At 47.9% G+C, this 27,985-nt stretch overlaps 1 protein-coding gene and 3 non-coding genes across 4 annotated transcripts; all 4 read left to right on the forward strand.

Moving 5' to 3' along the window:
* The first annotated feature begins 5,129 nt into the window (after positions 1-5,129).
* Positions 5,130-26,485, forward strand: TNPO2 (transportin 2). The gene is made up of 25 exons (XM_066593691.1): positions 5,130-5,212; positions 7,656-7,769; positions 7,931-8,006; positions 8,982-9,131; positions 9,333-9,439; positions 9,798-9,931; positions 10,013-10,094; positions 10,175-10,297; positions 10,374-10,492; positions 12,628-12,688; positions 14,036-14,204; positions 14,380-14,532; positions 14,618-14,843; positions 16,146-16,317; positions 16,592-16,678; positions 16,890-16,997; positions 17,131-17,289; positions 17,367-17,454; positions 18,654-18,752; positions 18,871-18,966; positions 21,229-21,304; positions 21,387-21,486; positions 21,572-21,646; positions 22,199-22,345; positions 22,428-26,485. The coding sequence occupies exons 2-24, from the start codon at positions 7,671-7,673 to the stop codon at positions 22,304-22,306; spliced, it is 2,667 nt and encodes an 888-aa protein (XP_066449788.1). The 5' UTR covers positions 5,130-5,212; positions 7,656-7,670; the 3' UTR covers positions 22,307-22,345; positions 22,428-26,485.
* LOC136613721 (small nucleolar RNA SNORD41) lies at positions 9,166-9,235 on the forward strand. Its single transcript, XR_010790942.1, has one exon. It is a non-coding gene; the product is annotated as a small nucleolar RNA SNORD41 (small nucleolar RNA).
* LOC136613722 (small nucleolar RNA SNORD41) lies at positions 16,418-16,489 on the forward strand. Its single transcript, XR_010790943.1, has one exon. It is a non-coding gene; the product is annotated as a small nucleolar RNA SNORD41 (small nucleolar RNA).
* On the forward strand, positions 16,748-16,817 carry LOC136613195 (small nucleolar RNA SNORD41). The gene has a single exon (XR_010790458.1). It is a non-coding gene; the product is annotated as a small nucleolar RNA SNORD41 (small nucleolar RNA).
* Positions 26,486-27,985: the final 1,500 nt, after the last annotated feature.

Consider the following 27,985-nt stretch of genomic DNA (forward strand, 5'->3'; position numbering starts at 1 on the left):
CAGGGTAGGTCTTTCTTTTGGGGGAAACGCTAGTAATAGTGACCCCACCCACAGTGGCCCCAGTACTAATAGTGTCCCCCACAGTGGCCTCAGTAGTAATAGTGACCCCCACAGTGGTCTCAGTAGTAATAGTGTCCACCATAGTGGCTTATTAGTAATAGTGTCCCCCACATTGGCCTCAGTTGTAATAGTGACCCCCACAGTGGCTTATTAGTAATAGTGTACCCACAGTGGCCTCAGTAGTGATAGTTTCCCCCACAGTGGCCTCAGTAGTAATTGTGTCCACCACAGTGGTTTATTAGTAATAGTGTCCCCAACAGTGCCCTCAGTAGCAATAGTGACCCCCACACTGGCCTCAGTAGTAATAGTGTCCACCACAGTGGCTTACTAGTAATAGTGTACCCACAGTGGCCTTGGTAGTAATAGTGACCCCCACAGTGGCCTCAGTAGTAATAGTATCCACCATAGTAGTCCCATTAGTAATAGTGTCCCTCACAATGGCCTCAGTAGTATTAGAGTCCCCCACAGTGGCCTCATAAGTAATAGTGACCCCCACACTGGCCTCAGTAGTAATAGTGTCCCCCACAGTGGCTTATTAGTAATAGTGTTCCCCACAGTGGCTTCAGTAGTAATAGTGTCCCCTGCACTGGCCTCAGTAGTAATAGTGTCCACCACAGTAGCCTCAGTAGTAATAGTGTCCCCCACAGTGGCCTTATTAGTAATAGTATCCCTTATATCGGCCCCAGTAGTAATAGTGTACCCACAGTGACCTCAGCAGTAATAGTGTCCACCACAATGGTTTATTAGTAATAGTGTCGCCCAGAGTGCCCTCAGTAGCAATAGTGACCCCCACATTGGCCTCAGTAGTATAAGTGTCCACCACAGTGGTTTATTAGTAATAGTGTACCCACAGTGGCCTCTGTAGTAATAGTGACCCCCACAGTGGCCTCAGTAGTAATAGTATCCACCATAATAGCACCAGTAGTAATAGTGTCCCCCACAATGGCCTCAGTAGTATTAGAGTCCCCCACAGTGGCCTCAGTAGTATTAGAGTCCCCCACAGTGGCCTCAGTAGTAATAGTGTCCCGTACAGTGGCCTCAGTAGTAATAGTGACCCCCACAGTGACCTCCGTAGTAATAGTGTCCCGCCCAGTGGCTTATTAGTAATAGTGTCCCCCACAGTGGCCTCAGTAGTAATAGTGTCCCCTACAGTGGCTTATTAGTAAACGTATCCCCTTTATCAGCCTCAGTAGTAATAGTGACCCCTACAGAAGTTCCAGAAGTAATAGTGTTCCCCACAGTGGCTCCAGTAGTATTAGTGTCCCCCACAGTAGCCTCATTAGTAATAGTGTCCCTCACAGTGGCTCCAGTAGTAATAGTTTCCCCCAAAGTGGCCCCAGTAGTAATAGTGACCCCTATATTGGCCCCAGTAGTAATAGTGACCCCTATATTGGCCCCAGTAGTAATAGTGACCCTTACAGTGGCCTAAGTAGTAAAAGTGACTACCACAGTGACCTCAGTAGTAATAGTATCCCCTATCTCGGCCTCAGTAGTAATAGTGACCACCAAAGTGGCCCCAGTAGTAATAGTGACCCCTCTATTGGTCCTAGTAGTAATAGTGACCCTCACAGTGGGCTTAGTAGTAATAGTAACTCCCACAATAGCCCGAGTAGTAATAGTGTCTCCCACAGTGACCCGAGTAGTAAGAGTGTCCCCTACAGTGGCCCGAGTAGTAAAAGTGTCCCCCATAGTGGCCTCCGTAGTAATAGTGAACCTCACAGTGACCCCAGTAGTAATGGTGTCCCCTATATTACCCCAGTAGTAATAATGACCCCCATAGTGACCTCAGTAGTAACAGTGACCCCCACAGTGGCCTCAGTAGTAATAGTGACCACTATATTGGCCCCATTAGTATTAATGACCCCCACAGTTGCCTCAGTAGTATTAATGACCCCCACAGTGGCCTCAGTAGTAATAGTCTCCACCACAGTGGCCCCAATAGTAATAGTGTCCCTCACAGTGGCTTATTAGTAATGGTATCCCCTATATCGGCCCCAGTATAATTACAGTAGTGAACCTCATGATACATCCAGAAGTAATATTGTCCCTCACAATGACTACAGTAGTAATAGTTTCCCCCACAGTAGCCTTAGTAGTAATAGTGTCCCCTACAGTGGCCTCATCAGTAATAGTATCCTCTATATCGGCCCCAGTAGTAATAGTGTCCCCCACAGTGGCCTTATTAGTAATAGTATCCCCTATATCGGCCCCAGTAGTAATAGTGGCCCTCACAGTGGCCTCAGTAGTAATAGTATCCCCTATTGCGGCCTTAGTAGTAACAGTGACCCCCACAGTGGCCCTAATGGTAATAGTGACCCCTATATTGGCTTCGGTAGTAATAGTGATCCCTGTATTGGTCCCAGTAGTAATAGTGACCCACAGTGGCCTCAGTAGTAATAGTGACCCCCACAGTGGCCCGACTAGTAATAGTGTCCCCCACAGTGGCTTATTAACAAAAGTATCCCCTATATCGGCCCCAGTAGTAATAGTGACCCCCACGGTAGCTCCAGAAGTAATAGTGTCTCTCACCATGGCTACAGTATTAATAGTGTCCCCTACAGTGGCCTCGGTAGTAATAATGTCCCCCACAGGGGCCTCATTAGTAGTAGGATCCCATATATCGGCCCCAGTAGTAATAGTGTGCCCCGCGGTGGCCTCAGTAGTAATAGTATCCCCTATCTCGGCCTCAGTAGTAATAGTGACCTCCACAGTGGCCCCAATAGTAATAGTGACCCCTCTATTGGTCCTAGTAGTAATAGTGACACTTACAATGGCCTTAGTAGTAAAAGTGACTCCCACGGTAGCCTGAGTAGTCATAGTTTACCCCACAGGGGAGGATGATCCCGGATACACGCACTGCCGTGTGTACGAGGGGGTGCTGATAAGTCTTTGGCTTTGTGTTCTTTTTTGTTTCTATGGTAACGAATGTTACATCACATGAAAGCCTTATGCGTCTAATATATGTTTTCAAAATTTTGTGTTTGTAGCTTATGGCAACAGTGATCTCGGCACGCGGGGAAAGCAAAATGGTGGAGTCTAAGGCGATATTCACAGCAAATGAGAGCAGAGAAGTGATAAAATTCTTGTTTCTGCAAGGAAAGTCTACGAAGGATATTCATCGTGATATGTCGCAGACATCAGGGGATCAATGCCCTTCAGATTCTACAGTTAAGAACTGGGTTGTCAAATTTAAAACGGGCCACTTCAGCCCCAATGATGAGGAACGTCCTGGACGACCGAGAGAGGTTGTTGTTCCGGAGATCGTCGATGCTGCGCACAACCTCATACTGGAGAATCGGCCAATTTCAGCTGCAGGAATAGCAGACATCATGGGGATTTCTGGTGAACGTGTTTGTGTCATTATCCATGAACATTTGGACATGAAGAAGCGATCTGCAAAGAGAGTCCCCAAATGTCTGACAACAGATCAGAAAAGCATCGAGTGAAAACTTCCCGGTCCATTTGTCAGCGTTTCCGGACTGATAAGAACTTCCTGGATCGACTGGTCACCATGGATGAGACCTGGATTTATTTGTATGACCCTGAAACCAAGGAGCAATCAGGAGTGGAGGCACAGTGGTTCTCCTCGCCCAAAGAAGGTCAGCCACTAAGGTGATGGCGTCTGTGTTCTGGGATAAGGAGGGCATGCTGCTAGTGGACTACCTTCAAAATGGTTCCACCATCAATGTAAGGTATTACATTGAACTTTCGGACCAATTGAAGGCAGCTCTGAAGGCCAAAAGGTGCGGCAAGCTGTCCAAAGGAATCTTGTTCCTGCAAGACAATGCCTCCGCTCACACTGCACAAGCGACCACAGCAAAACTGGTGGAGCTAGGCTTCCAGCTGGTTGACCACCCACCTTATTCACCAGATCTAGCTCCCTCCGACTATCATCTGTTTCCAAACCTGAAGAAACACCTCAAGGGGACCAAATTTCACACCATTTCTGATGCCATGGCTGCTACGGATGACGGGTTTGAGGCACAACCGAAATCCTTCTTTTTTCAAGGTTTACAGAACTTGGAATACCGATGTAAGACGTGTGTTGGCATCAGTGGAGAGGATGTGGAAGAAATGTAGTTTCATCTTCCTATCTTGTTCTTTCTGGGTAAAGCCAAAGACTTAGCAGCAGCCCCTCGTATATCCCTCAGCAGCGCCACTGAGTAACCAGGAGGGGAGCCGTAGCACCCCAGTTGGTAATCACTTTAAGGCTGGGTTCGCACGGGCAGATTTGCCGCGGCAAATCAGCATGCGGCCGCTAATCCTGGGATTAGCCAGCCATGTGGACGAGATTTCTGAGAAATGTTCATTTTTTTCCCCGCTGCAGCGGCGCTCTCCTCTATGGTAGCGCCGGCCGCAGCAGAACTGCAATGTCATTAATTGTTTCCGTGCCACAGATTCTAAATCCACGCGGCACAAACTTCACTATTGAATTCAATGGGAAACTAAAAGTATGGGCAAAACAAAACGAAAAACTGTACATGTGAATACAAACTTAATGGGCCCCTATTTATCAATATTTTTAATAGCGTAACTAGCCCTGTTGCCCTTAGCAACCAATCACAATGCTTATTTTTCCTGCTTTGGGTGTTATGAGCAACAAGACCTGATTTTCTATATGTTGCTTTTTTTTAAATTGATACCCAATGTGATAAAATAGACCAGCGTCTGCCGGGTGACGTCTTTGTGAAGCTACAGATGATGTTCAGGTAGTACCGGTATATGTGGGGAATTTATCAAAAATAGCGCAATCACAAAATTCTTGAAGTTGCCCATAAAAACCAATCAGATTTCATCTCTCATTGATCCAAGGCCCGCTGTAAAATGAAAGCAGAACGTTTATTGGTTGTTGGAAAATCTCCTCCCTCGCTGACATTGTATCCGGACATAAGAACACTTTCGCACTTGCCCAAAACAAAGATGGCGCCTGCGGTCGGTCGCTCTCCATCGGTCACGTGGTGAAAACCTACAGCGCTTGGCGGAATTTGAAAATCCCAGGATAAGACGGCGGTCGGGAGGGGTCATGCCGAAACTGACTCCGCCCACCGATTGTCGCCTGATTGGTCGGTTGGAGAGGTGCGAATGACGTCATCAGCCCGCGCTCTCTCTTTCTGTGTCTCCGCCGCCTGCGAGTCTCCTCCATCCCTGCGAGGTGAGTGGCGCCGGAGCCCGGGGAGGACTGAGGGGTGGGGGCGAGGCGGCAGTGGGGACGTGATAATGGCGGAGGGGGGAGGCACCGGCGGACGGGCGGTATATACAGGTGGGGGAGGTAATGCCGCATTACTGAGGAGTAACGGCTGCCGGGGCTCAGTGCTAGGAACACGCAGGGCATGTCGGGAGGAGGATCCGCCCCCTCTATGTGGGGTCAGGTGTGTGTGGGGGATCCCGGGGATGCCCTGCTGAGGACGTCGTTTGTGATTTCCCCCCCCAGACCGATCAGGGAAGTCTGAGGGAGCGGGATCTGGGATCTCTCTAGACCAATGGGATGAAATAGTTGAGGTAGAAGGGACCAGGTATCTTCCCCGATAGATAATGCTCAGATCAGGGATCTTTTCTGTGATTTTGGGATCTTCTGGAGTAGGTAAGGCTGGATTTGGGATCTTACTAAACCAGTGGGGTGACTGATGTAGGGATCAGGGATCTTCTTGATGACTGGTATGATAGATAAGTGTTATGTTCTGGGATCTCCTGGAAGAGACAGGATGTGGATCTGTAGACCAATGTGATGGGGTCATTGAGCCAGACAAGATCAGGGATTTTCTCAGACAGATAACGTGTAGATCAGAGATCTTTGTGATTCTGGGATTTATTGGGGGGTGAGATAGGATCTGGGATCTTCCTAAACCAATGGGATGTGATGACTGAGGGAGTTGGGATCAGCAATTCTTTCAGGCAAGTAAAGAGGTGCAGTGGATTTGGGATCTTCTCAGGCAAGCAAAGGGGTCCAGTAGATCTGGGATCTTTTCATGGTTTCTGGGATCTCTTAGGAGAAACAGGCTTTTGGGATCTTTCTAGACCAACAGGATGAGTTGATGGAGGGAGCTAGGATCAGGGATCTTATCGGATACATAGAAGGTACAGTTGATCAGGGATCTTTTTGGACAGATAAGGGATACAGAGGATCAGGGATCTCAGTGCTAGTTTCTGAGATCTCTTGGGTGAGACAGGATTTAGGATGTTACTAGACCAATGGGAAGTGATGACTGAAGGAGACGGGATCAGGGATCTTCCTAGACAAATAAGGGGTACAGTAGATCAAATCACTGGTAGAGGATGGCACCCATAGTCCCTCCCTGTCACCGTGGAGGCTTATGATCTGGGATGACCCTTCTGATTGGGGGACATTATGAGAATCTGTTGATCTGCAGGTATAATAGGTGGGGAGGCTTCTGGTCTTTGTACAACCGGTGAGCTACTTGTAGACAGGAAGGTAGCTGAGGGTCTGGGATCTACTGGTGTTTGAGGGAGCCAGGAGTGAATCAGGGCTGTAGGGGACGATGTGGGATCTATTGGTGTCTGAGGGAGCCAGAAGTGAATCAGAGTTGTAGGGGGAGGATCTGGGATCTACTGGTGTCTGAGGGAGCCAGAAGTGAATCAGAGTTGTAGGGGGAGGATCTGGGATCTACTGGTGTCTGAGGGAGCCAGAAGTGAATCAGTGCTGTAGGGGGAGGATCTGGGATCTACTGGTGTCTGAGGGAGCCAGAAGTGAATCAGTGCTGTAGGGGGAGGATCTGGGATCTACTGGTGTCTGAGGGAGCCAGAAGTGAATCAGTGCTGTAGGGGGAGGATCTGGGATCTACTGGTGTCTGAGGGAGCCAGAAGTGAATCAGTACTGTAGGGGGAGGATCTGGGATCTACTGGTGTCTGAGGGAGCCAGAAGTGAATCAGTACTGTAGGGGGAGGATCTGGGATCTACTGGTGTCTGAGGGAGCCAGAAGTGAATCAGTGCTGTAGGGGGAGGATCTGGGATCTACTAGTGTCAGTGGGAGCCGGGAGTGAATCAGGGCTGTAGGGGAGGATCTGGGATCTACTGGTGTTTGAGAAAGCTGGGAGAGAATCAGGGCTGTAGGGGAGGATCTGGGATCTAAACTGGTGGCACCGGCAGTAATCGGGCTCCATATAAAACAGGGGGCGCTGTCACCTTTCTCCACTATGAGAGGTCCTAGAGATGATGCAGACGTGTGTCCTGACCACCATGACGGTCTCTGTATTCATACTGTCTGATCTGGGATCTCCTGTCTGTATGCCCTAGAGGGGGCCCCCATACATAGCGGGTCAGCGACTCCCCTCCTGCTGTTTAAAAAGTGTGGTCAGAGCAACACCACTGCAGCACAGAGTATTTCAGGAGGGTGCAATCTTGTGGGGGCAGTGCTGCATCACATAAGCAGGGTCATTGGCAAGGATAGGGTCCCACAACAGCACAGAGTATTTCCGGAGATCATTAGGGCAGTTATATGATATACTGTGTATACTCTATGGTGAACGGTGGTATATGTACAGTACAACAGTGACCCCAGCAGGCACAGGTGAGGTACTGCATGTCTCTGAATGTCCCATTGGCATTGATCATTTTCCCTGTAATGACCTGTCTGCAGCCTGTGGTTGTGAAGATGGACTGGCGCCCGGATGAGGAAGGACTGCAGCAAGTCCTACAGCTCTTAAAGGACTCCCAGTCCCCGGACACGGCCACGCAGAGAGTCGTCCAGGACGTATCCTTTCCATCAGTGATCAGGAAGTGTAGTACTCCTTGTCCTTCTCTAGGTGGCCCCGACGTCTCTATGGCTATTGGCCGTAGAAGATGCAGTACGAACTGTATTGCGGCGCTCTGATGTCACGGCAGGTTGGTCTCTTTTCCTGAACGGTCTCTCAGAAACTGAAGCAGCTGAACCAGTACCCTGACTTCAACAACTACCTGATCTTTGTGCTGACGCGGCTCAAGTCTGAAGGTAGGCTGGAGATGTACTGTGTGGGCAGAACCCGGAGGGTATAAGCTGTAGATACGGGGCGTGCTGCGTTGGGTATCATCTATAGGTTAGAAATAAAGTCCAAACTATGTATAATCTGCGGGAGACGGGGCGGGCCGCGGGAGACGGGGCGGGCCGCACGGGGTGTAAACTAGAAGTATAGATTATCTGTAAAAAAATGTGCTGATATATTGGGAATAATCCGGGTCACAGAGGATGCTGGATATAATCTGCGGACGTGGCATGCTGCAGGGGGTGTAAACTGTAAATGTAGATTATCTCCAGTGCGCCACATGTACACAAATTATACCCAGAACACCTTTAACTATAAACTACAAGTACAGATTATACCCGGCCCAGCTGTTACCTGTCATCTGTGGACACGTGGTGTGCTGTATTGGGAATAATACCCTGGGCTCACAGGGTATGCCGGGTATAATCTGCGGGCATGTGTGCCATACTGGGTGTACTGTGGACTCGTGGTGTTCCTTATTGGGTATAGTCGGTGAACAGGTAGTTGGCCATGTTGGGTAGAAGATATAAATACTGGTTATAGGTAAAAGCTGTGCTGGGTGTAATCTGCGGACACGTGGTGTGCTGTATTGGGAATAATCTGGGGTCGCAGGGTACACCGGGTATAATCTGTGCCATACTGCTTATAGCATGAACTTGTGGCATGCCTTACTGGTTATAAGATATAAATATAGACTAGAGCTAAGAGCGGTGTTGGGTGTAAACTGGAGGCTCACAGGGAAGACTGATCTAATCTATGGACGCCTTATTGGGGATAGTTGGTGGATCATGCTGGGTGTAGTCAGTGGGCTTGTGGTGAGCCGTCCTCAGTCAGATCTCTGGGTACGCAGGACTGGTGGCACCATGCTGACTGTAGTCCGATTCCCCCCCCCCGTAGAAGGATGTCCCCTGAGCCCACCGCAATAACGACCTTCTGTATTACAGATGAACCCACACGCTCCCTCAGTGGTCTGATCCTAAAGAATAATGTAAAAGCGCATTACCAGAACTTCCCCCAGCCCGTGTCCGAATTCATAAAGCAGGAATGTCTGAACAGCATCGGAGACTCGTCGTCCCTCATCAGAGCCACCATCGGTGAGTCCGGCCGTCCTCCCATAGTTCCCGTCTCCTGGATATGATGCAGACTATGTAGACCTGATGTGCCATGAGGGCTCTTGTATTCATACTGTCTGATCCAGAGGGACGCTGTAACTGTACCCTATGTAATATCCATCAGTGGTCACTGGGGGCGCTGTGCATGATCCTGGTCCTATGATAAGTGTGCTTTCTCACCAGGGATTCTCATCACAACCATAGCATCAAAGGGAGAGCTGCAGACCTGGCCTGAACTTCTACCTCAGCTCTGCAACCTGCTGAACTCTGAGGACTACAACACCTGTGAGGTAAGATATTGGGGTCACCCTGTTACATCGGTCACTAGACTGGGCCACGGCTGACATTGCGGTGGTTGCTCTGGTTTAGCTGTGATCTGCTGTTAGACATGCACTGGGCACAAATAGTCAGATGTGCAGCACTCTGCAACCTGTTGGGGGACTACAATTCCCAGCAAACTTTGGCAGCCACACACTAATGCAGAGAGCGTTCAGAAACTGCCAGATGATGGCCGCCCTGTGATAGATATATATATATCTCCCACAACACCTGTTGGCAGGGAGCGCCCCAGTCTAGTAATCGGGGGGCTACTTGTGGTCAGACCTCCACTAATCCGGGGTTTGTTCTTGAATTTTCCACTCTTTTCAGGGAGCATTTGGCGCTCTTCAAAAAATCTGCGAGGATTCCTCCGAGCTCCTGGACAGCGACGCTCTGAACCGACCGCTCAACATCATGATCCCCAAATTTCTCCAGTTCTTCAAGCACTGCAGCCCCAAAATCAGGTTTATTCTAACTCTTCTATCCCATCCGTAAAGCAGTAACTTGTCCGCCATGTCTGACGCGCTGTCTCCTCCCACTTCCAGGTCTCACGCCATCGCCTGTGTAAACCAGTTTATTACAGACCGGGCCCAGGCGCTCATGGATAATATTGACACTTTCATTGAGGTATGTGAAGATCCGTTCTCTCAGTGGTTTTGTTGCACTGTTGGAGGTGTGAGAATTATTAACCATCTCCTCTCTCTCAGCACCTCTTTGCGCTTGCGGTGGATGAAGACCCCGAGGTCCGCAAGAACGTGTGCCGGGCGCTGGTCATGTTGCTGGAGGTGCGGATAGACCGGCTACTTCCTCACATGCACAGCATTATCCAGGTAAGTGATCTCTTCTACCCTTCGGTCATGTTGGATTAGTCGCACCGCCTGTTAACATCCGCTCTTCCTCCTCCAGTACATGCTGCAGAGGACGCAGGACAGCGATGAAAACGTGGCGCTGGAAGCCTGCGAGTTCTGGTTGACGCTGGCTGATCAACCCATCTGTAAAGATGCTCTGTCCAATCACCTGCTGCAGTAAGTACCCAACATATATAGGCGTCCAGGGCTGATGGTGATGACTGACCTGCAGAGCTTGCACTTTACAGGTTTATAACTGCAGATCCATTTGGTAAGAGAGCAGGAGGTTCCTGGATTAGGGACTGCCTCCCTGACACGATGAGGGAACCTGTTAGGCCAAAGACACACGGCCATTTATTTTTATTTTTTTGGCCTTGTGCTGTCATGTATTCTAAGGAGAACATGCTTCTCCATGATGGCTTGTGAGGCTGGACACATGCATGGTCTCTCGCATGGACCGATGGTTGGTTTGTGTGTGTATGGGGGGGGGGGGGGGGCGGAAATCAAGAGTAATACATGCAGTATGCGGGGTCCGTGTAGATCGATGTGAGGTGTGCCAGCCTCTCGGGCACAGCTTGCATTATGGCCGTGTGCTTTTGGCCTCGGACAGATATTCCCATCTCGTCCAGTTATAGCTGAGATGGGATAGCCGTCCTAATGCAGTGGCTGCCTGTAGCCAGGATTATGGAAATGGCTAAACTGTCTGTCCTGTGTCACATCTGGAACTCCTATTCGCTTCTATGGGTATTATGGAAACGCCATAGAAGAGGCGGTTAGGCAGTTTCCGTAGTACGGGTACAGTTGGCTGTGGAGGTGAGTTGGGACCCCTGTTCTGGCTACATACAGCTATGCTGTTTCCATTGTATAGCTAACTATGCTATACGATTTCCGTAACTACCATTGACTTCTATTGGAGTCATAGAAGCGGCACAGCTGGGCTGGGAGCAGTGGGCGTTATGTCTAGAGATAAGCACAGGTCCGGCTTCCGTGACCTATGGCACATCCTGACTATATGCCCTAAATATATCAGATGGGAATACACCTTTAAATATTTAGTACCACTCTTCATGACAACTACTATAAATCTAAGGGTTCTTCCACAGTGGTGATTAGCTTTTTGTGCGACACGACGGTGGTTTCAAAATCGTGCATTTCCAATGGTTTCATTCTCATTTGCGATGTCTTCGCTCAAGCCAAGTTGCGATTTTAAAAAAATAAATAAAAATTTGCGATATTGCCCATTGTTTTCAATGCGGCTGGCAGCACCATTGAAATGAATGGGAGAAGATCATGAAACAGCCTCAGAATCCCCCATAGCAAGGGGAGAGAGGAAGGCGGAGCTGCAGGGCATCTCTTACATATCTCCCCATATTTGGATAGATATGCGGCTGGGGCTAGGGGGCTTTCCCAGGGATTCCCAGAGACAAGGGGGCAGAGCTAGAGGGGTTCTCCTAGTGATAGATTTTTATTTATTTTATTGCAACTTGGCTTGAGTGAACACCTTGCAAATGAGAATGAAACCATTGAAAATCATTGGTCGTGAGCGAGAGGTTGGACTGCATTTCCGCTGCCTGCACCACACGGGGCCAATTGACCTGAGAAGTCTGGCCCCTAAGATGTCACTGTTCTTGTTTAGTTTTAATAACCAATGATAAGTGAATAATAAACTATAATTACTACAGGGGAGGCGTGTTCGAGCCTCGTTTCAAATGTCTTTGTAGAAATACTTCTGCTTATTAATTGAATAAACAGATCACTTCCAACCGCATGGCTCAGGTAGCCGGCTCAGGGTTGACTCCGCCTTCCATCCTTCCGAAGTCGGTAAAATGAGTCCCCATCTTGGTGGGAGGTAATAAATAAATTACTTGAAAACGCTGTGGAATAAGTTGGCGCTATACAAATAACAAGATTTTAATTTATTTTTTTTTTTAATTTCTCATGAGCCTTCTGTAAAATGGCCTTGTCTTGGAGAACTGGTACTGATAGCACCAAGGCTGTGTAGTCTGGTTTTCTTGTCTGAGTACGGGATGTACTGACCAGGCAAGGTTGTACTAGATGTACGTCTGCAAAGTTCTTGTGAAGGAAAATGTCAACAATATGATATGATGGGCTGAAGCATACAAAATGGCTCCAACACAGCCCCAAATGGAAGTACGAATGCACCCTTACTGCTAAAGTATCGATGGTGCCCAGAAACTAGCCCCACTTAAGGAGTCCCTGTACCCTCCTCCCCGCACAGCGTCGTCTTCTTCGTGGTTGTAGCAAACGCTGATTCTACAGGTTGTGCAGCTAGGAATCTGTTTGTCTTTCAGGCTGATTCCAATCCTGGTGAATGGGATGAAATACAATGAGATAGACATCATCCTCTTGAAGGTGAGTGCTTCTGTCTGTTCCTCGGGTTATGCATGGCTTACAGAGCTGATAAGGTGGTAGAATAGGAAGTGCTTCATCAAATCCAGCCTGTAATCTTAGTGTTGATATGGAAGAACGCACCCCTATTCTCGGGGTTGTGTGGCTCCTGTATATAGGTGGTAACTTTCATGGGACCCCCTTTAATTACCCTGGTCGCCTTCTCACCAGCTTTAATTCAGCTATGTCCTCATATATTCAGGTTTCTCAATTTGTTGTACGCAGCGCCCCATGTGGGGTCTGACTAGTGACTTGTACAGAGGCAGAACTAGGTCCTCGTCATGAGCGTCTATCCTGCTTCTGACACCCCATGATTTATGTTACCTTGGCAGTAGCTGCCTGGCACTAGTGAAAGGGTTGTGCCAAGTTATAAAGTTCTTCCCTGTCAACAGGTTAGGGGATAACTTTATGATCAGTGAGGTTTGGCCACTGGGACCCCTACCGATCCCGAGGACAGGGCTCTGGTTAGTCCCCAAGTGGGTAGACCAGACGTCGTACAGATGTTCTGACAACGCCAGAGATTGACAAGGCGCCTAAACTCCGTAATCTCCAGCGCTGTCACTGGAGTGAATGCTGCCATCGTGTGTGCCTAATCTTGTAGTTGCTTCCAGCATTCTTCTGGCTGGTCTTGGTAGCAGAGTAGTTTAGTCCCATCATGCTGTCAGATATGTGAATTAACCGTTTATCTCTATGTAAGCGTCAGTGGGGGGTCCAATTTGTCAGGACCTTCACAACACTCAGAATGAAGAGGTTGCGGCGTTAGCTGCGCCTTTACTGCTTCTTCACTTGTCTCCTTGCACCCAGCCACCCGCTGTATAGGGACTGCACCTCAACCCTATTTGCTGTGTCAATGATAAAGCCTTGAGCCCTTTGTTCTTGGCATCATTGGGGTCCCAGAGGTTGGATATCCACCTATTGGAATACTATGGATGGCATATACATACATCTTATAATATACATATTATGGATGGCAATATCCCTTTAAAGGGAACCGGTCATCACCTTTGAGCCCCATAAGCTACATTATAGCGCTGAAAGGTGATGGAACGGAGGGCCGGGGAACTGCGTTTCATACTTACTGGGATCACCGTTCCAGCGCTGTGTCCTCGTGGACTCTTTTCAGTCGGCTCTGTGCATTCGCTCCCCCATTTATCTCTGTGGCAGAGTGTGTACACAGAGCCGGCTGAAAGGAGTCACACTGTGTGCCTATGGGGGCGCGTTGAGTATAAAACAGCTTCCTGGACCCCCCCACCCCGTTCCATCACCCTTGAGCCCCATAACATAGTAACTTGTGTGCGTTTTGCTCCTCAGGGCGATGTGGAGGAGGATGAGACCGTCCCGGACAGTGAGCAGGACATTAAGCCGCGGTTCCACAAGTCTCGCACTGTGACCCTGCAACACGAAGAAGAGCGAGTGGAAGGAGAGGACGATGGCGACGACGAAGATGATGACGATGACACCTTGTCTGACTGGAATCTGAGTATGTGCCGCTTCTGCTGTCTTTATATCGGGGACCTCCATAGATGATGCAGATTGTTCTCCTGAGTCACACTGAGGGTCTCTTGTATTCATACTGTCTGAGCGGAGGTCTGGGGGTTCAGGCTTTGACGACTTCGCGGTAGAGTACGAAGTAACGTGATGTTGTGTTCTCGCAGGGAAGTGTTCGGCTGCCGCCCTGGATGTCCTTGCTAATGTGTTCCGTGAAGAGCTGCTTCCTCACCTCCTCCCGCTCCTGAAGGGTCTACTGTTCCACCCGGAATGGGTTATAAAGGAATCCGGTATCCTGGTACTCGGGGCCATTGCTGAAGGTAATCTAGCCCGATCTCCAGGATGATGGTTATATGATCCCATTTAACCCCTGAAATCCTGAGTTCATGTTGTTGTCGCATGCAGGTTGTATGCAGGGCATGGTCCCCTACCTGCCAGAGCTGATTCCTCACCTCATCCAGTGCCTGTCCGACAAGAAGGCTTTGGTCCGCTCCATCGCCTGCTGGACATTGAGCCGATACGCCCACTGGGTGGTCAGCCAACCCCCTGATCTTTACCTGAAGCCCCTCATGACTGAACTACTGAAACGAATCCTGGACAGCAACAAGCGAGTGCAGGAAGCCGCCTGCAGGTATCGGGAGTGAACCATTCATGCAGAGTTTCATCACAGCAGTAAAAAGCTTAGCCTAATGTTTAGGAACTTTTTATACTTTCAATGGGACCAAATAGTGTGTAACGTTCTGCTGCAGTGCATACAGGGAGATGTAGTGTGTAATCTTGTATGCAAAAGGCAACAAAAATCTTCCGAAATGCAGCATTTTTCCTTGAATGCTACCAGAGTAGTAATTGAACTCTGACTGCAGCTTTGGGTGGGATTGGAGTATAAGTAGAAGTTCAGATGTTCTGGAATTGTCACAGGTTTAAAGGGTATCTGGGACTTTTACTATTGATGACCCCTACTCAGGATAGGTCAACGGTAGCTGCCACTTGGGATCCCCACCAATCCGTTGATGGCCGAGCCCAATGTCAGTGCAGAAAGCAGATAGCTTAGTTCATATTGTAGCGGCCCAGTTTGGTACCGCAGGCACAGCTCCCACTAATTTCAATGACAGTTATGCCTTCAATACCAAACCGGGCAGCTGCAGTATTGACAGCGCTATCTGCTTCCAGCGCTGTCCACAGCAGGCATGGCGATTAGTGAGGATTCCGAGCTGCAGACCTCCGCTGATCAACCGGAGGGCAGGGCATCCATAATAAGTCCCAGATGACCCTTTAAATCTGTGACGCTTTAGTGTACAATACGTGTGCATGGAATAAACGCCACCGTGCGTGAACACTCCTTGCGGCACGGCCGGATACTGCGAATGTTTTCCTTTGTGGATTTTGATGGGAATTCTCTATTCATCTGCATGTCAATCCTTTTCATGCGGATGTCGCCTTCTGCATTACAAAAAATAACCACGTCTGAAGTTGCCCTAAAAGTGCCCGTACCACTTCAACAACTGTTGGCCAAACGTTCGTGGTTTAGGGAGGTTATTCACAACCCGACTGCTCTGGTGGCAGGTCATCTCTCAAGAAACAAAAGGATCAGGCAGTGAAATTCGTTCCCCCCCCCCCCCCCCCCCCCCCCCTGGCATAAGCTCCCTGGCATAAGCTATCAGGGAAGTTGAGCCGACCCCAGACACGTTAGTCGTCCGGCTCTGCCTTTATCGGCAAGTTCGGATGATTAGGCTCTAATGGGGAGCTCAACACATGAACTAACTCAAGGTCAGCAGAGATTTATTCTTTATTTTTCCCTCAAGCCTGCAATGGCAGATAACAGCGTACAATTGCTTGTACTGAACTGGATGTGGATTTCATAGATTTTAAAAAGGACATTTGTGATGTTTTTGCTGAGGGATGATAATCCAGATGTCCCGTCTCTGTTCCACAGCGCATTTGCGACCCTGGAGGAAGAAGCCTGCACGGAGCTCGTACCGTATTTAAGTTTTATTCTTGACACTTTGGTTTTCGCTTTTGGAAAATACCAGCACAAGAATCTCCTCATACTCTACGACGCCATAGGGACCCTGGCGGACTCGGTGGGGCACCATTTAAATCAGCCGGTGAGTGGTGTGGATGTTTTCGTATATAGACGAGGCTACGGTGTGTAGTGCTATGTAATGGGAAGATCGTGCATGATTAAAGCTGCAGGGGGCGCTGTCTCTGGAGGTGATGCAGATATACGTATTACGTGAAATCCATGTGATGTCTTTGTATTCATACTGTCTGATCCAGAGATCAGTCCTCGCATTACACAGTATAGTGTGGTGCTACATATCATCCCCTTCCCTTGTAGTATATACTATATCAATGTTGTAATCTCCCCTTTGTTCTCAGGAGTACATTCAGAAACTGATGCCCCCTCTTATCCAGAAGTGGAATGAGCTGAAGGATGAAGATAAGGACCTTTTCCCACTTTTGGAGGTGAGGATTGTCCCAATAGATCTTCTCCCGCACCTTGATGTAACAATACGTCGGGGGCCGTAGATATGGGGGGGTTTGATGTAGAACCAGAAATCTGATTTGCACTGATGGTACTCTGTATTTATACTGGCTGACCCCCGGGATGTAGCTGCTGGGTACGATGGTTAGGGGTTGTCACTCGTCTATGTGCTAACCCGGCGTTTTCCTCCAGTGCTTGTCCTCAATCGCGACCGCCCTGCAGAGTGGATTCCTCCCGTATTGTGAGCCGGTGTATCAGCGGTGTGTCACGTTGGTGCAGAAGACTCTTGCTCAAGCCATGGTGAGTACTGGCTTCTCGTACACACAGACTTTTGTCGAACCTATGTGAGGTTAGATTTCACCCCCCCCCCCCCCCCCCCCCTTACATATCAGATCGTTCCGCTATAGTGTTGTCCTGCTTCTGTGCCACACAGATGTACAGTCAGCATCCAGACCAGTATGAAGCCCCTGATAAAGACTTCATGATCGTGGCCCTGGATCTTCTCAGCGGGCTGGCGGAGGGGCTTGGAGGCCATGTTGAACAGTTAGTAGCCAGAAGCAATATTATGACCCTTCTGTTCCAGTGCATGCAGGTGAGCATTATGGTTTTGGTCTCTGTAAGTCATGATGGCTTTGTGTGACCGTTCTCTGAGGCTTCTCTTACTTTCAGGACATAATGCCGGAGGTTCGGCAAAGCTCCTTCGCTCTCCTGGGTGACCTGACAAAGGCTTGTTTCCTGCATGTGAAACCTTGTATCTGTGAGTGACGCCTAGATATCTGTCATTTAATGAAATCTGCTGTTCCCGATGTGATGGAACGGCCTTAAACGGGTCGTCTTGTGATGCCGACCCCTTAGCTGCGGCTCAGCCCAACATAAATGGAGCAGAGGTGCACATGTGCAACCAGCTGCTGCCACATAGTTTGGACTGAGCATCTGCATGACACGTAAAACCTGTCGTGGGTTAACCCCTTAAGAACATGGCCTAGTTCGGGCATAAGGATGCAACGTTTTTGGGGGATTTTCAGCTCCCCCTTTTTTTCATATACACGGCCGTATGAGGGTTTGTTTTTTGCGTTGCGAACTGTAGTTTTTATTGGTGCCATTTTTGGGTACATAGACTATATTGTAAAACTTTTATTAATTGTTTTTGATAGCGGGGAGACAACACATAAATTCTGCGATGGCTTGTTTTTTGCGTGACTAGATGTAATTTTTACGGGTACCATTTTGGGATGGATGTGACTTTTTTTGAGCACTTTTATTGCCGCCCCCGAAACCCCCCCCCCCCCCCCCCCCAAACACTTTTTGTGTCTCTGTAGGGGTCTTGTACCATAACGCCTATGATTGCTATGATAAACTATTGCAGGACTTCTGTCCTGCAATGCCTTATTGCTGGTTATAGCAATCATAGGCAGTAGCTGGCGTCCTGTTGCCTTGGCAACCCATCGGCCCTCCATGATTACATCACGGGGGTCTGATGGCATCAAAGGGAGCGCCCTCTACATAGATTGTGGCGTGTAAGGGGTTAACAGTGGGGGTTGCTGTCCCGAGGCACCCCCGCTGTTGCAGCGGGAGGCCGGCTATTGGTGACAGCCGGCCGGCTCCTGCTGCCGAAAACCCCGGGATCTCTTCTGATCTCGCGCTATCCACAGGACACAAGTGCACATCCTGTTGCGTTAAGTACCCGTCTGCAAAGACGCACATTTGCACCCTGTGATGTTAAGGGGTTAAAGTCTGCACTTCATCACGTCTTTCTAAGCTTGACCACTGGGGGTGCTGTTGTATTGGAGTCTTCAGTAACTCTGCAGACACGCTGCAGCTGATTCTTGGAGGTAGAGGCGCTGCAGCAGTTTTGGTGTCTTATGCCACCAATTCCTTTGTTACCAACATCCAGATATTGTGGGTGATTATTACAGTCTAGTGATGTTACTCTAACCCCTGCTCTTCTCTTTACAGCTGAATTCATGCCCATTCTTGGCACCAACCTAAACCCAGAGTTCATCTCTGTCTGTAACAATGCCACGTGGGCCATCGGAGAGATCTGCATGCAGATGGGTAAGTGGTACTGCACTGATGATCTCTGCAGTTATCCGGCAATGCCAGGTCCATCTTTATGTATGGGCAGCATGTGCTGACGGAACCTCCACTGTCTAATACCATCCCTCTCCCTCAGGGGCCGAGATGCAGCCGTACGTCCCAATGGTCTTAAACAACCTGGTAGAAATTATCAACCGGCCTAATACGCCCAAGACGCTCCTCGAAAACACAGGTTGGTTGTATCCTGTAGCAAACGCTCAGCTGTGTGAGCAAGACGAGATCAAGACGGGGTTTGTATGTTTATTAGCCTCTGAATGTAAGCAAGAATCCTTTAATTCACATTGAGTCTTACGAGGAATCTTAGGGTGGCTTTACACAGGACAACCATGGGCAGCAAGACGCAGGGGCCATGCGCGGACTTTATAAATAAAATCTGCACATGGACATTGGGCTTAAAAGGAGTCGCTAGTTTATCCATTGTCTAATATAAGCAGGTAATCGTTCTTCATTGACTAGCCAACAACTTTACGGGTAGCTGAGCTGTAGTTCGGTCTGCACCTCCCTTCTCACTGAATGCGAGTGATTCTCCACCTGACGGTCCCTGCCGGCCTTCTAAAGGACACTCGCTGCTACGGTCCCTGGCTGGTTTTGGTCCAACGTGGGACTTGGCAACCAATGAGTAGGAGTTGGAGAGGAGTCAATATTTCAAATACGCGCCCATCACAGAACCTCACACCCCTAACTAGTCGTCCAATTATATTTCGGCTTGTGTACACGCTCTGTGAAAGCAGAGAAACCGTCATTTATACGCTTTAGTGACTAGGCGATGGTTGTCCCATGTAAAGCCGCCCTTGGGGTATCTATACAGGATGTGTTTCCTGCTATGGAAAATCCACAAGGAATCTGCAGCAGGATCAGCATGTGTTGCCACAGGATTTGCAAAGCTACACCGAAACCTGCGGCAACTGGCGAAGATTTGCAGCACTTCAATTTATACAGCTGATGTCAGATCTGCACCCCGGGTCAATTTACACTGCTGACCTCACAGCCTGTGAATGACCTGTAGTAAAATCTGCAGCATGTATTCGCTGTGTGGATGTAACATAAGGGCGCCCATACATGCTGCAGTTGATCCGCGGTTACCAAATGCACGTTATCACTAATTTTCCGGCTCTACCTCATCAGGCGACTGTTTTAAATGGCTAGTCTAGGTACAATTGGCAGATATCCACATATGGTTCCCACAGATTGGCTGCAACATTGTACAGACGCACCCTGATAATATTAGTAGGACAGGGTCTGCAGGTTTTCTTTACATGAACTGCGTTTCTTGTATATTGCTACCTAGTAAGATACATAGGTGCTACGGGAACATCTATTTATCGTAAGCACCTTATTGAAAGTGGGGGCCTCGTTGGGACAGGGCCTGGCTTATTCTCTAGATGAATATGTCTTAACCCCTTGAGTGGCGGGTTTCCTACCACCCTGTCGTGCCCACCAGGGTAGGTTTTTTAAAATGGTCTAATCATTGAATTTCAACTAATTTTGTAGTTGCGTCTCAAGAGCCATAACTTTTTCATTTTTCCATTGACACGGCCATATGAGGGCTTGTTTTTTGCGGGACAAGTTGTGATTTTTTTTTTTTTTTTTTTTAAACGGGGGAGGAAAAAAAGAAATGTCATTAAGGGGTTAAATGTATTAACTTCCTTCTCTGGGTCATTACGACGCATGGATACCACATGTGTGATTGTATTTTTGATTTTTTACAAAGTAAAGGGAGACAAGTGTTTATTTTTTTTATAAATTTTTTTACTTTTTTATTTTTTATTTTTTTTTGTCCCTTTAGGGGACTTCCACAGGGACCCATCAGGACCCCTGATCACATTCTGGGGGTCCGATGGTGACAGCCCTTTACATGCTGCAGTGACAGCCCTTTACATGCTGCAGTCACATAGACTGCAGCATGTAAAGGGTTAACACAGCAGAGATCGGAGGTTTTCTCTGATCTCTGCTGTAAGAGCTGGTACCTAGCTGTCCTCTGACAGCTAACAACCAGCTCTCCCTGCCACAGAGACCATCGGCTTGCTTCTGACAAGCCGATGGTCTCTATGGCAACCTGTAAACAAAGCAGGAGATTGCCGGCATATCGGCAACATCTTCTGCTGGTTTTTCAAAGCCCTCGCTTTGTTCTCTGTGGGTCTGTGCAGGCAGAGCACACTGTCACAGCTTGTGGCATTGTGCTCTGCAGCTCCCATAGTGATACATAGCCCGGAAATCTTCCGGGCTATGTTGCTATGAGCAGTGGAGCTCGTCCCGGAAAATTTCCGGGCGTGCCACTCAAGGGGTTAACGGCCAGAGCTTCACCATTTGCATTGTGGCAAATCATAAATATTCAGTGTTTGTCCCTTTTTTTTAAGAATATAAATCGCTTTAGGAATAATAACTTCTATAGAAGGAGAATAAAAGTTATTTAAATGTAAATCCCCTTTTCTAGCAATCACTATTGGGCGCCTCGGCTGTGTTTGTCCCCAAGAAGTCGCTCCCATGTTGCAGCAGTTCATAAGGCCCTGGTGAGTTGTTGACACTTGGCTCTCATCCTGATTGATATTTCTTGTTGCCTTGGGTTCTTCTCATCGTTTCCTCCTATAACAGGTGTACGTCCCTGCGGAATATCCGCGACAATGAGGAGAAGGACTCGGCCTTCAGAGGGATCTGCATAATGATCGGAGTGAACCCTGGAGGAGTAGTGCAGGTAATTATAACATGGGAGGCTCGGGACTTCCCCTCCCCGGATCAGAGTTGTTGTGCCTCTTCACTCATCTCACTTTTTTTTCCAGGATTTCATCTTCTTCTGTGACGCTGTGGCCTCCTGGATGAGCCCCAAAGATGATCTCAGAGACATGTTCTATAAGGTCAGTCTGGCTGCATCGGTTACTAGACTTCTCACAGGTGCCAACGCGATGACTGGAAATGTGGATGTGGTCTTTGTAATGGATGCTACTGTCAGAATACTAGCTCCCTTCACACGTAGTCCGTGATTTGGAGTCTGATCTGCTGGAATGATGTGTTAGGAGTACTAGATCACTTTTCCTTCTTACAGTTTGCCTCCAAACTTGCTGGTGTTTTTGTCCACTGCTGGCAGATCAAATGGTAACGTTGCCACCCATATGGTGCTTTGCCTGCATGTTCGTGACGCCAGTAACATTGGTCGCACCCTCTAAGACTAGAGCTACACAACTCCTCTTGCTTTGCAATGACGTGCTGTTGCATCTCGTCTCATCATGGCTCCATTCCATGTAGTCTCACTTTCTAATGTGCCATATGGGCTGATTATGAGGCCTCTAAAGAAAAACAGTCGACAGAATAAAGTGACCTGGTTCTTACTGCCTTGTCGGTGCTCAGTTAATCGCGGCGTCTTATAGATATTCACGCATGGACTTTTTTGTTGCCTTTTTGTTTTACAGATTTTGCACGGTTTTAAGGAACAGGTTGGGGAGGAGAATTGGAACCAGTTTTCAGAGCAGTTTCCTCCCCTCCTGAAGGAGCGGCTGGCTGCGTTCTACGGGGTGTAACGTGATTGTGGGCAAATCTACACATACCCAGTGTGGGAGGTAAGAATGAGCCTGCTGGGGGGGGGCGCGGGGGGCATTGATGTAATCTGCTGTGACTATATGATTTCCTTCTTTCTTTCAGGTTCCTGTTAGGTCCATGAGGTCATTGGGGAGGTTGGTGTCCTACACCCCACACATCCAGTCTTTAGCGGGGTTTCAGGGAACAGTGTCCTGGGTCAGTGACGTCCTTCCATTCCAGACTCCTTCCACCCGACTCCCAAGACACCTCAGAGGAGAATAGGAGGATGTAAAACACTACGTCGCCCTCGGAGACCACCTTTTTTATTTTTTAGTAACTGAGCATGAGGGGGAAGTTGTTTTAGGATTGAGATGTTAACCCTTGTAGGGTGGGGGGTAGGGCTGTACTGGAGGAGCTGGTCCCACTGTCAGGATCTGTTACTGGGCAGGGAAGGAGGGTTGGAGGGTTAGGATATAGAGCGGGAGGGAGGAGGGGGATCTACAGCTATAGAGACATTTGACTGTTCCCCTACAGTTCGGAGCAGGTTAGGGTCAAACAATAAAATGCAAAAAAAACCACAGCAGAATAGGGATGCAACCACAGAACGGAAGGTCGGCCATCTTTAAAAGGCCCAGGTTCAGCCGGAGGAAGAGATTGTAAAGTCAGGAAATACATCTGGGGGAGGAGATGGTGAATTTTTTTTTTTTTTTTTTTTTGCGTCTTACTACTTTTTGCTCCCTTGCAAATTTGCACAAGAGGTAAATGGTTCACTACAAGTTGTAACCTATATAACGAGTGCGGGAAGAGTCTCCGATGGACTGAGAGGAATTAATTTTTTAACTTTTTAAGCATCTATCAAACGTAGAATCTGTTCCGGGTACAAGATTAACACGAAAGACTTTGCTGCTGCGTTCAGACCTATCCTTAATGGGATAGCCAGTTTGAAGAGGGAGGGAGCCCCCTAGTGGATAAAAGAACAGGAAGGATTCGAGCTTACAAAATTCTTCTATAGGCAATGGTTAATAAATGCATTTTTCAGCGATCTCTTTTTATAACCCTTTTTATGCCAGGCGCTCGCTGCTTTGCCAGCTGTACATGGCAGCCACGGTCTTGCTCACAATAGAGGTTTCGTTTTTAATGGGCATTACCAGTATGGAGGAGGCATGAGCGTTAAATGGGTTCTGTAGTTTAGTGTGTCGGTGGACCTGGATGTCTATTGCTCTGACTTTGATCCTTGGGGTCCGTTCACAGGAGTTTAACATCCAAGTTTGCAACTGACAGAACTCGGATCCATTAAAGTGAGTGCCGTCATTCACACGCGCAAATTTATCTCATGGACTAATGGTCCATCTTTAAATATCGCAGCATGACCTATATTTGGCGTGTTTTCGCATGCCAGAATTGCCTATTAAAGCCAATAGGGGTGTGAAAAAAAGGAATGTACCCACATGGCAGGCATGTATGCATTTTTAGTCTATTTTTTTTTTTTTTTTTTTGCTTTTTAGCGCACCAGTTGACTTTAATGGGCATTTTTAAAGGGGTTGTAGACTTTTGATAGCCTATCCTTATCAGCTGTTTGCTAGGCGGGGGCATTCATGCACGGAGTTGATTTCTGCAGAAAGCAGACAGCCCCGTTCCCACTGTAGTGGCAAAGCTTGGTATTGCAGGCCATTCATTTCAATGGGAAATTTGCCTGTAATACCAAGCCTGGCCACCGCAGTGGGAACAGAGATGTCTGCTTCCTGCATATATCGGCTCAGTTCACAAGCACATTGATTCGGGGAACAGCTGCGTGGGGTTTCTGGGGGCAAACACCTTTTGATCTACTCTTCCTGAGAATCGGCTATCAATAGTTTTAAGTGGACAACCCCTTTAAATTACATAGATTGGGACACCTGTGCAACAAAAACTAATGTAGAACAGACCTCTACTCACAGTGAAATCGGTCACTTTTTCATGGACCGAAATCGCACTTGCCCGTAGGAATCTGAGTTCATTGGCGTCGGCGGTTGCGTTCGGAACCTTTGTCACTGATTTCTGCTAGAAAACAGCGGCCCTATTTCAGCCTGAAAACCAGAAATCGAATGGACCCTATTATAGTCAATGGGGGGTCTATTAGGCACAGTTCTGTCACAGGATAGAACCCTTCGGCCAGGGCAGGGGTGGGGTGGGAGGACTTTCCTGAATGGAGCAAGAAAATTAAACTCCCTACCGCTATTATGATCAAGGCTTTAGTACTGATATTGGGGGGGTCTGCCTGTAGGGGGCAGCATGTGCCTACATCCTGATCATCGCTAGAGGCTGTTGTGTGAGATAAATGGTATGCGTCCGTGGAGACGTGTGCGCTGCAGCCATCGCCCCCAATAATGACTCGGGGAGCAAATTTTATCTCAATGCCTGGAGGTCTATGGCACGGTTTTAACCTTTTTTTTGTATAAAAGTATAGACCGCCTTTTATCGCATGGCTAGACCCGCTATCGCCAGCTATGGCGCCTCTCCTACAGAGCAGTCCATGGCAAGAAGATACTAAGAAGTTTCTCAACTTGTAAGTGAACATATAAATTTAACACACAGCGTGTCTGGTCCTGCGCTGGCGTTAAGCGGGCACTGCCCGTAAGTGGATTCCATAGTATATCGAGACATTCCAGACGGGGGAACACGGGCAGCTTCAGATCTCATCCACTTGAGCTAGGTCCCATGTAGTCAAGAAGGTGGGTGCTTGCCCATAGCAACCAGACTCCAGTTTTTACTACGGGCTCATGTCCACGGGCAAAATTGAATTACGGCCGATCTGCAGTTCAAGCAGCCCATAGAGATTAATGGGGCGTCCGCACTTAAACACCTGCGGCCTTGATTTGCGGATGGCACGCAGGGAAAAGAAATTGCAGCATGCTTTATTTAACCGTGGGTGAAGCGCGGAAGGGCTCCATTCATCTCTATGGGAGTCAGTGATCCGCAGTGCAAATACAGTTGCCGATACACTGCAGATTTGAAGGTTGGGAGGCGGGGGTGCAGATTTTTTTCCTGTTCAGATGATCCGCTGCGGAAAAACAAAGAATCCGCGAACTCCAGCAAGCTATTAAAAATCACATCCGCAATCACTTGCAGTGCATCCGCTGCGGAAATCCCCATGTGCCATGGACCTAAGGCCCAAATGCACACGGCCGGGCCAGATTCCCCGTGCCCCGGCATTGACCCACAAATACCTGTCTTGTCTTCTCTCTGCTCTGCAGATGTGCTGGGTGGCGCTCTGACACACATACGCATTGCAGAGAGTCGCACGGGTGATGCTGTGGATCCGCTGTGGGACGGACTGCTTCCATTGACTGCGATAAAAGCCGTAAGTGCGAGGCTCGCGCTAGAATAGGACATGCTGCAAATTTTTTTTTTCTTCTTCCCCTGTGAGCGGAAAATCGCAGTTGACTTCCGCTCGTGGGCATGGAAAAGCGTTTTGCTTAGCATGTCCTATGGGCAGTATTTGCTGTGGGATCCGGAGGCGATCGCTCGCTCCTGATCTCGCAGTGCAAATATGCCCGTGTGCATTGGCCCAAAGTGCCAGGAGGTCGTGTTTGGTTGCTAAGAGCAATAGCGCCAATTTTGTTTCTTCTGCATTTAGGGCATGGCATTTTCTACCCCGTATCTGCACGGAATCGAGAGGTCTGCGGCCAACATTCCAGTTTACTCATCCAACAAAAAAGGATCTATAGAATTTTGAAAATGCCGATTTCCAGCAGGTGCGAGAACGGTCCGAGACTTGACTGACACTGTGAAAAGGGAGATGAGCGGGTGATGTGGCTTTAGGCTTAGCATTGTGTAGGGAGGGGTTAAATGGGCCGTGCCCCCTCGGGCGGGTTCGGTAGAGGCTGTTTTATTTTTTTTTAATAGGTAGGGCAGGGTTTCTGCAGGTAGATGGCGTACAATTGGGTGTCGTGAAGTGTGAGCTCCTGGGCCGAGGGTTCATTAGCATCCTCCCTTCCTGTTTTGTATAGTAGGGCACACCACTAGGCTCCAGGTGAATTCTGGGACTGTATATTGGTATTTGTGATGTAATGTTTCCTATGGTAAAACTGCAGTGTATTTAGTGTAAAGCCGTCTGCTTGCACCTTTGCTCAGATGAGAATTATATTCTCATTTTATGTATATTTTTTTTTTTTGTTAACTAAATTGCAGTTTTTTTGTGACTCTACTCGTCTACTGTCCTGTTTGTATGGGGGGTGTTGGGTCTGATATTCTATAATTAGCTGTAAGCTACAGAGGCACCTAGCTGCAAGCGTTAGATCTTCCTGCAGTGCCCCCACAGGGGGGATGAAGAATTACACAGTTCACTCTTTGAAATCATTGTGTCCTCTACATCTTACAGTGTCCTCCAGACACATGTTCTTTCTAGGTCCTCCGGATAGTGAATGATTGTGCCTACGAGCTTTCCTCTAATTAAAGGGGTTGTCCAGGATTAAAAAGAAGGCTTTACGGTTTCTAGAAACATCTCGTGTCTGGTATTCACTTAATAGAGATGAGATGCAATTCTAGAGACAGCCTCTGGACTTGCATGGCGCTGTTCATAGAAATGGTAACCCTTTTTAAAGGACCTTTCACATGGGATGGATTTGTTCACAGGACAGATTCGGGTTTCGTCAATTAGTCCGGATTTGTTGTCGTGGTCAAACGCCTACTTTCTTCTGCCAACGGTGCCACCCCTGTCCGCTGCAGTGCAGGTTCAACTGCAGGAATGAAACTTTGGAGATGAGATTTGGGTAACTACTAAATATCAGGGAATTGCAAATAGCGATCCTTGGGAAGGTCCATCACTGGTTATTAACCCTCTAAGGGCTGCCCCCTTATTTTCCTTTTTGTTTTTCCCTCCAACTGTCAAAAAATCTAAACTTTTATGTATCCATCACCGCGACCGTCTGAGGGCGCGGTTATTGCGGGATGGTGTTATATTGTTTCCTATTGTAGGGAAAAACATTTTAAACATTTTAAGTGGAGTAAAGTGAAGGGGGGGGGAAGCCTTGCTTCTACCCTGTTTCCCTGAAAATAAGACACAGCATGATTTTCCAGAATTTTAGAGGATGCAAAATGATTTTTCAGGCTTTTTGAGGATGCTTGAAATATAAGCCCTACTCCAAAATTAAGCCCTGCTAACAGTTAATTAAAAAAGTCAATTTAAATAGTGTCCAGGCAGCTATACATGTAAAACAGTTAAACCTTTTTGAACAAAAATTAATATAAGACACTGTCTTATTTTTGGGGAAACACGGTACACACTGCAACAAACAGACATAACTTTATTCTCTGGGTCAGTACGGCTACTAAGATTCCAAATCTAAATATTTTTTTTTCCTTTTACTGTTCTATTAAAATATAAAGTATATTTGCAAAAAAACAATTTCTGCCGCCATAACTTTTTAGTTTTGTGTTTAACTTATTTTTGCCGCACCTCTTGTAGTTTGTATTGGAACCATTTTGGAGTACACACATCTTTTCGATCTCTTTTCATGACCTTTTTATTCCTTAAACAGGGTGACAAAAAAACCCCAAAAAACGCAATTCTGATGCCAGTCATCGTGCGGCATCATCACTTTGAGAGATAGGACATTTATGGATGCAGCGATGCCAAATATGTGGGGTTTTTTTGTTTGTTTGTTTTTAACAGTCATGAGCAGCATGAGCTGTTGCAGCAG

This window comes from Eleutherodactylus coqui, chromosome 2 (assembly GCF_035609145.1).
Source record: "Eleutherodactylus coqui strain aEleCoq1 chromosome 2, aEleCoq1.hap1, whole genome shotgun sequence".
Lineage (NCBI taxonomy): Eukaryota > Metazoa > Chordata > Amphibia > Anura > Eleutherodactylidae > Eleutherodactylus > Eleutherodactylus coqui.

Excerpts from the sequence above, each read along its gene's own strand:
- TNPO2 (XM_066593691.1), top strand. The coding sequence starts at position 7,671 with ATGGACTGGCGCCCGGATGAGGAAGGACTGCAGCAAGTCCTACAGCTC. Across the intron at positions 14,844-16,145 it reads GTGCAGGAAGCCGCCTGCAG|CGCATTTGCGACCCTGGAGG; the intron begins GTATCGGGAGTG and ends TCTGTTCCACAG. Across the intron at positions 21,647-22,198 it reads TCAGAGACATGTTCTATAAG|ATTTTGCACGGTTTTAAGGA; the intron begins GTCAGTCTGGCT and ends TTTGTTTTACAG.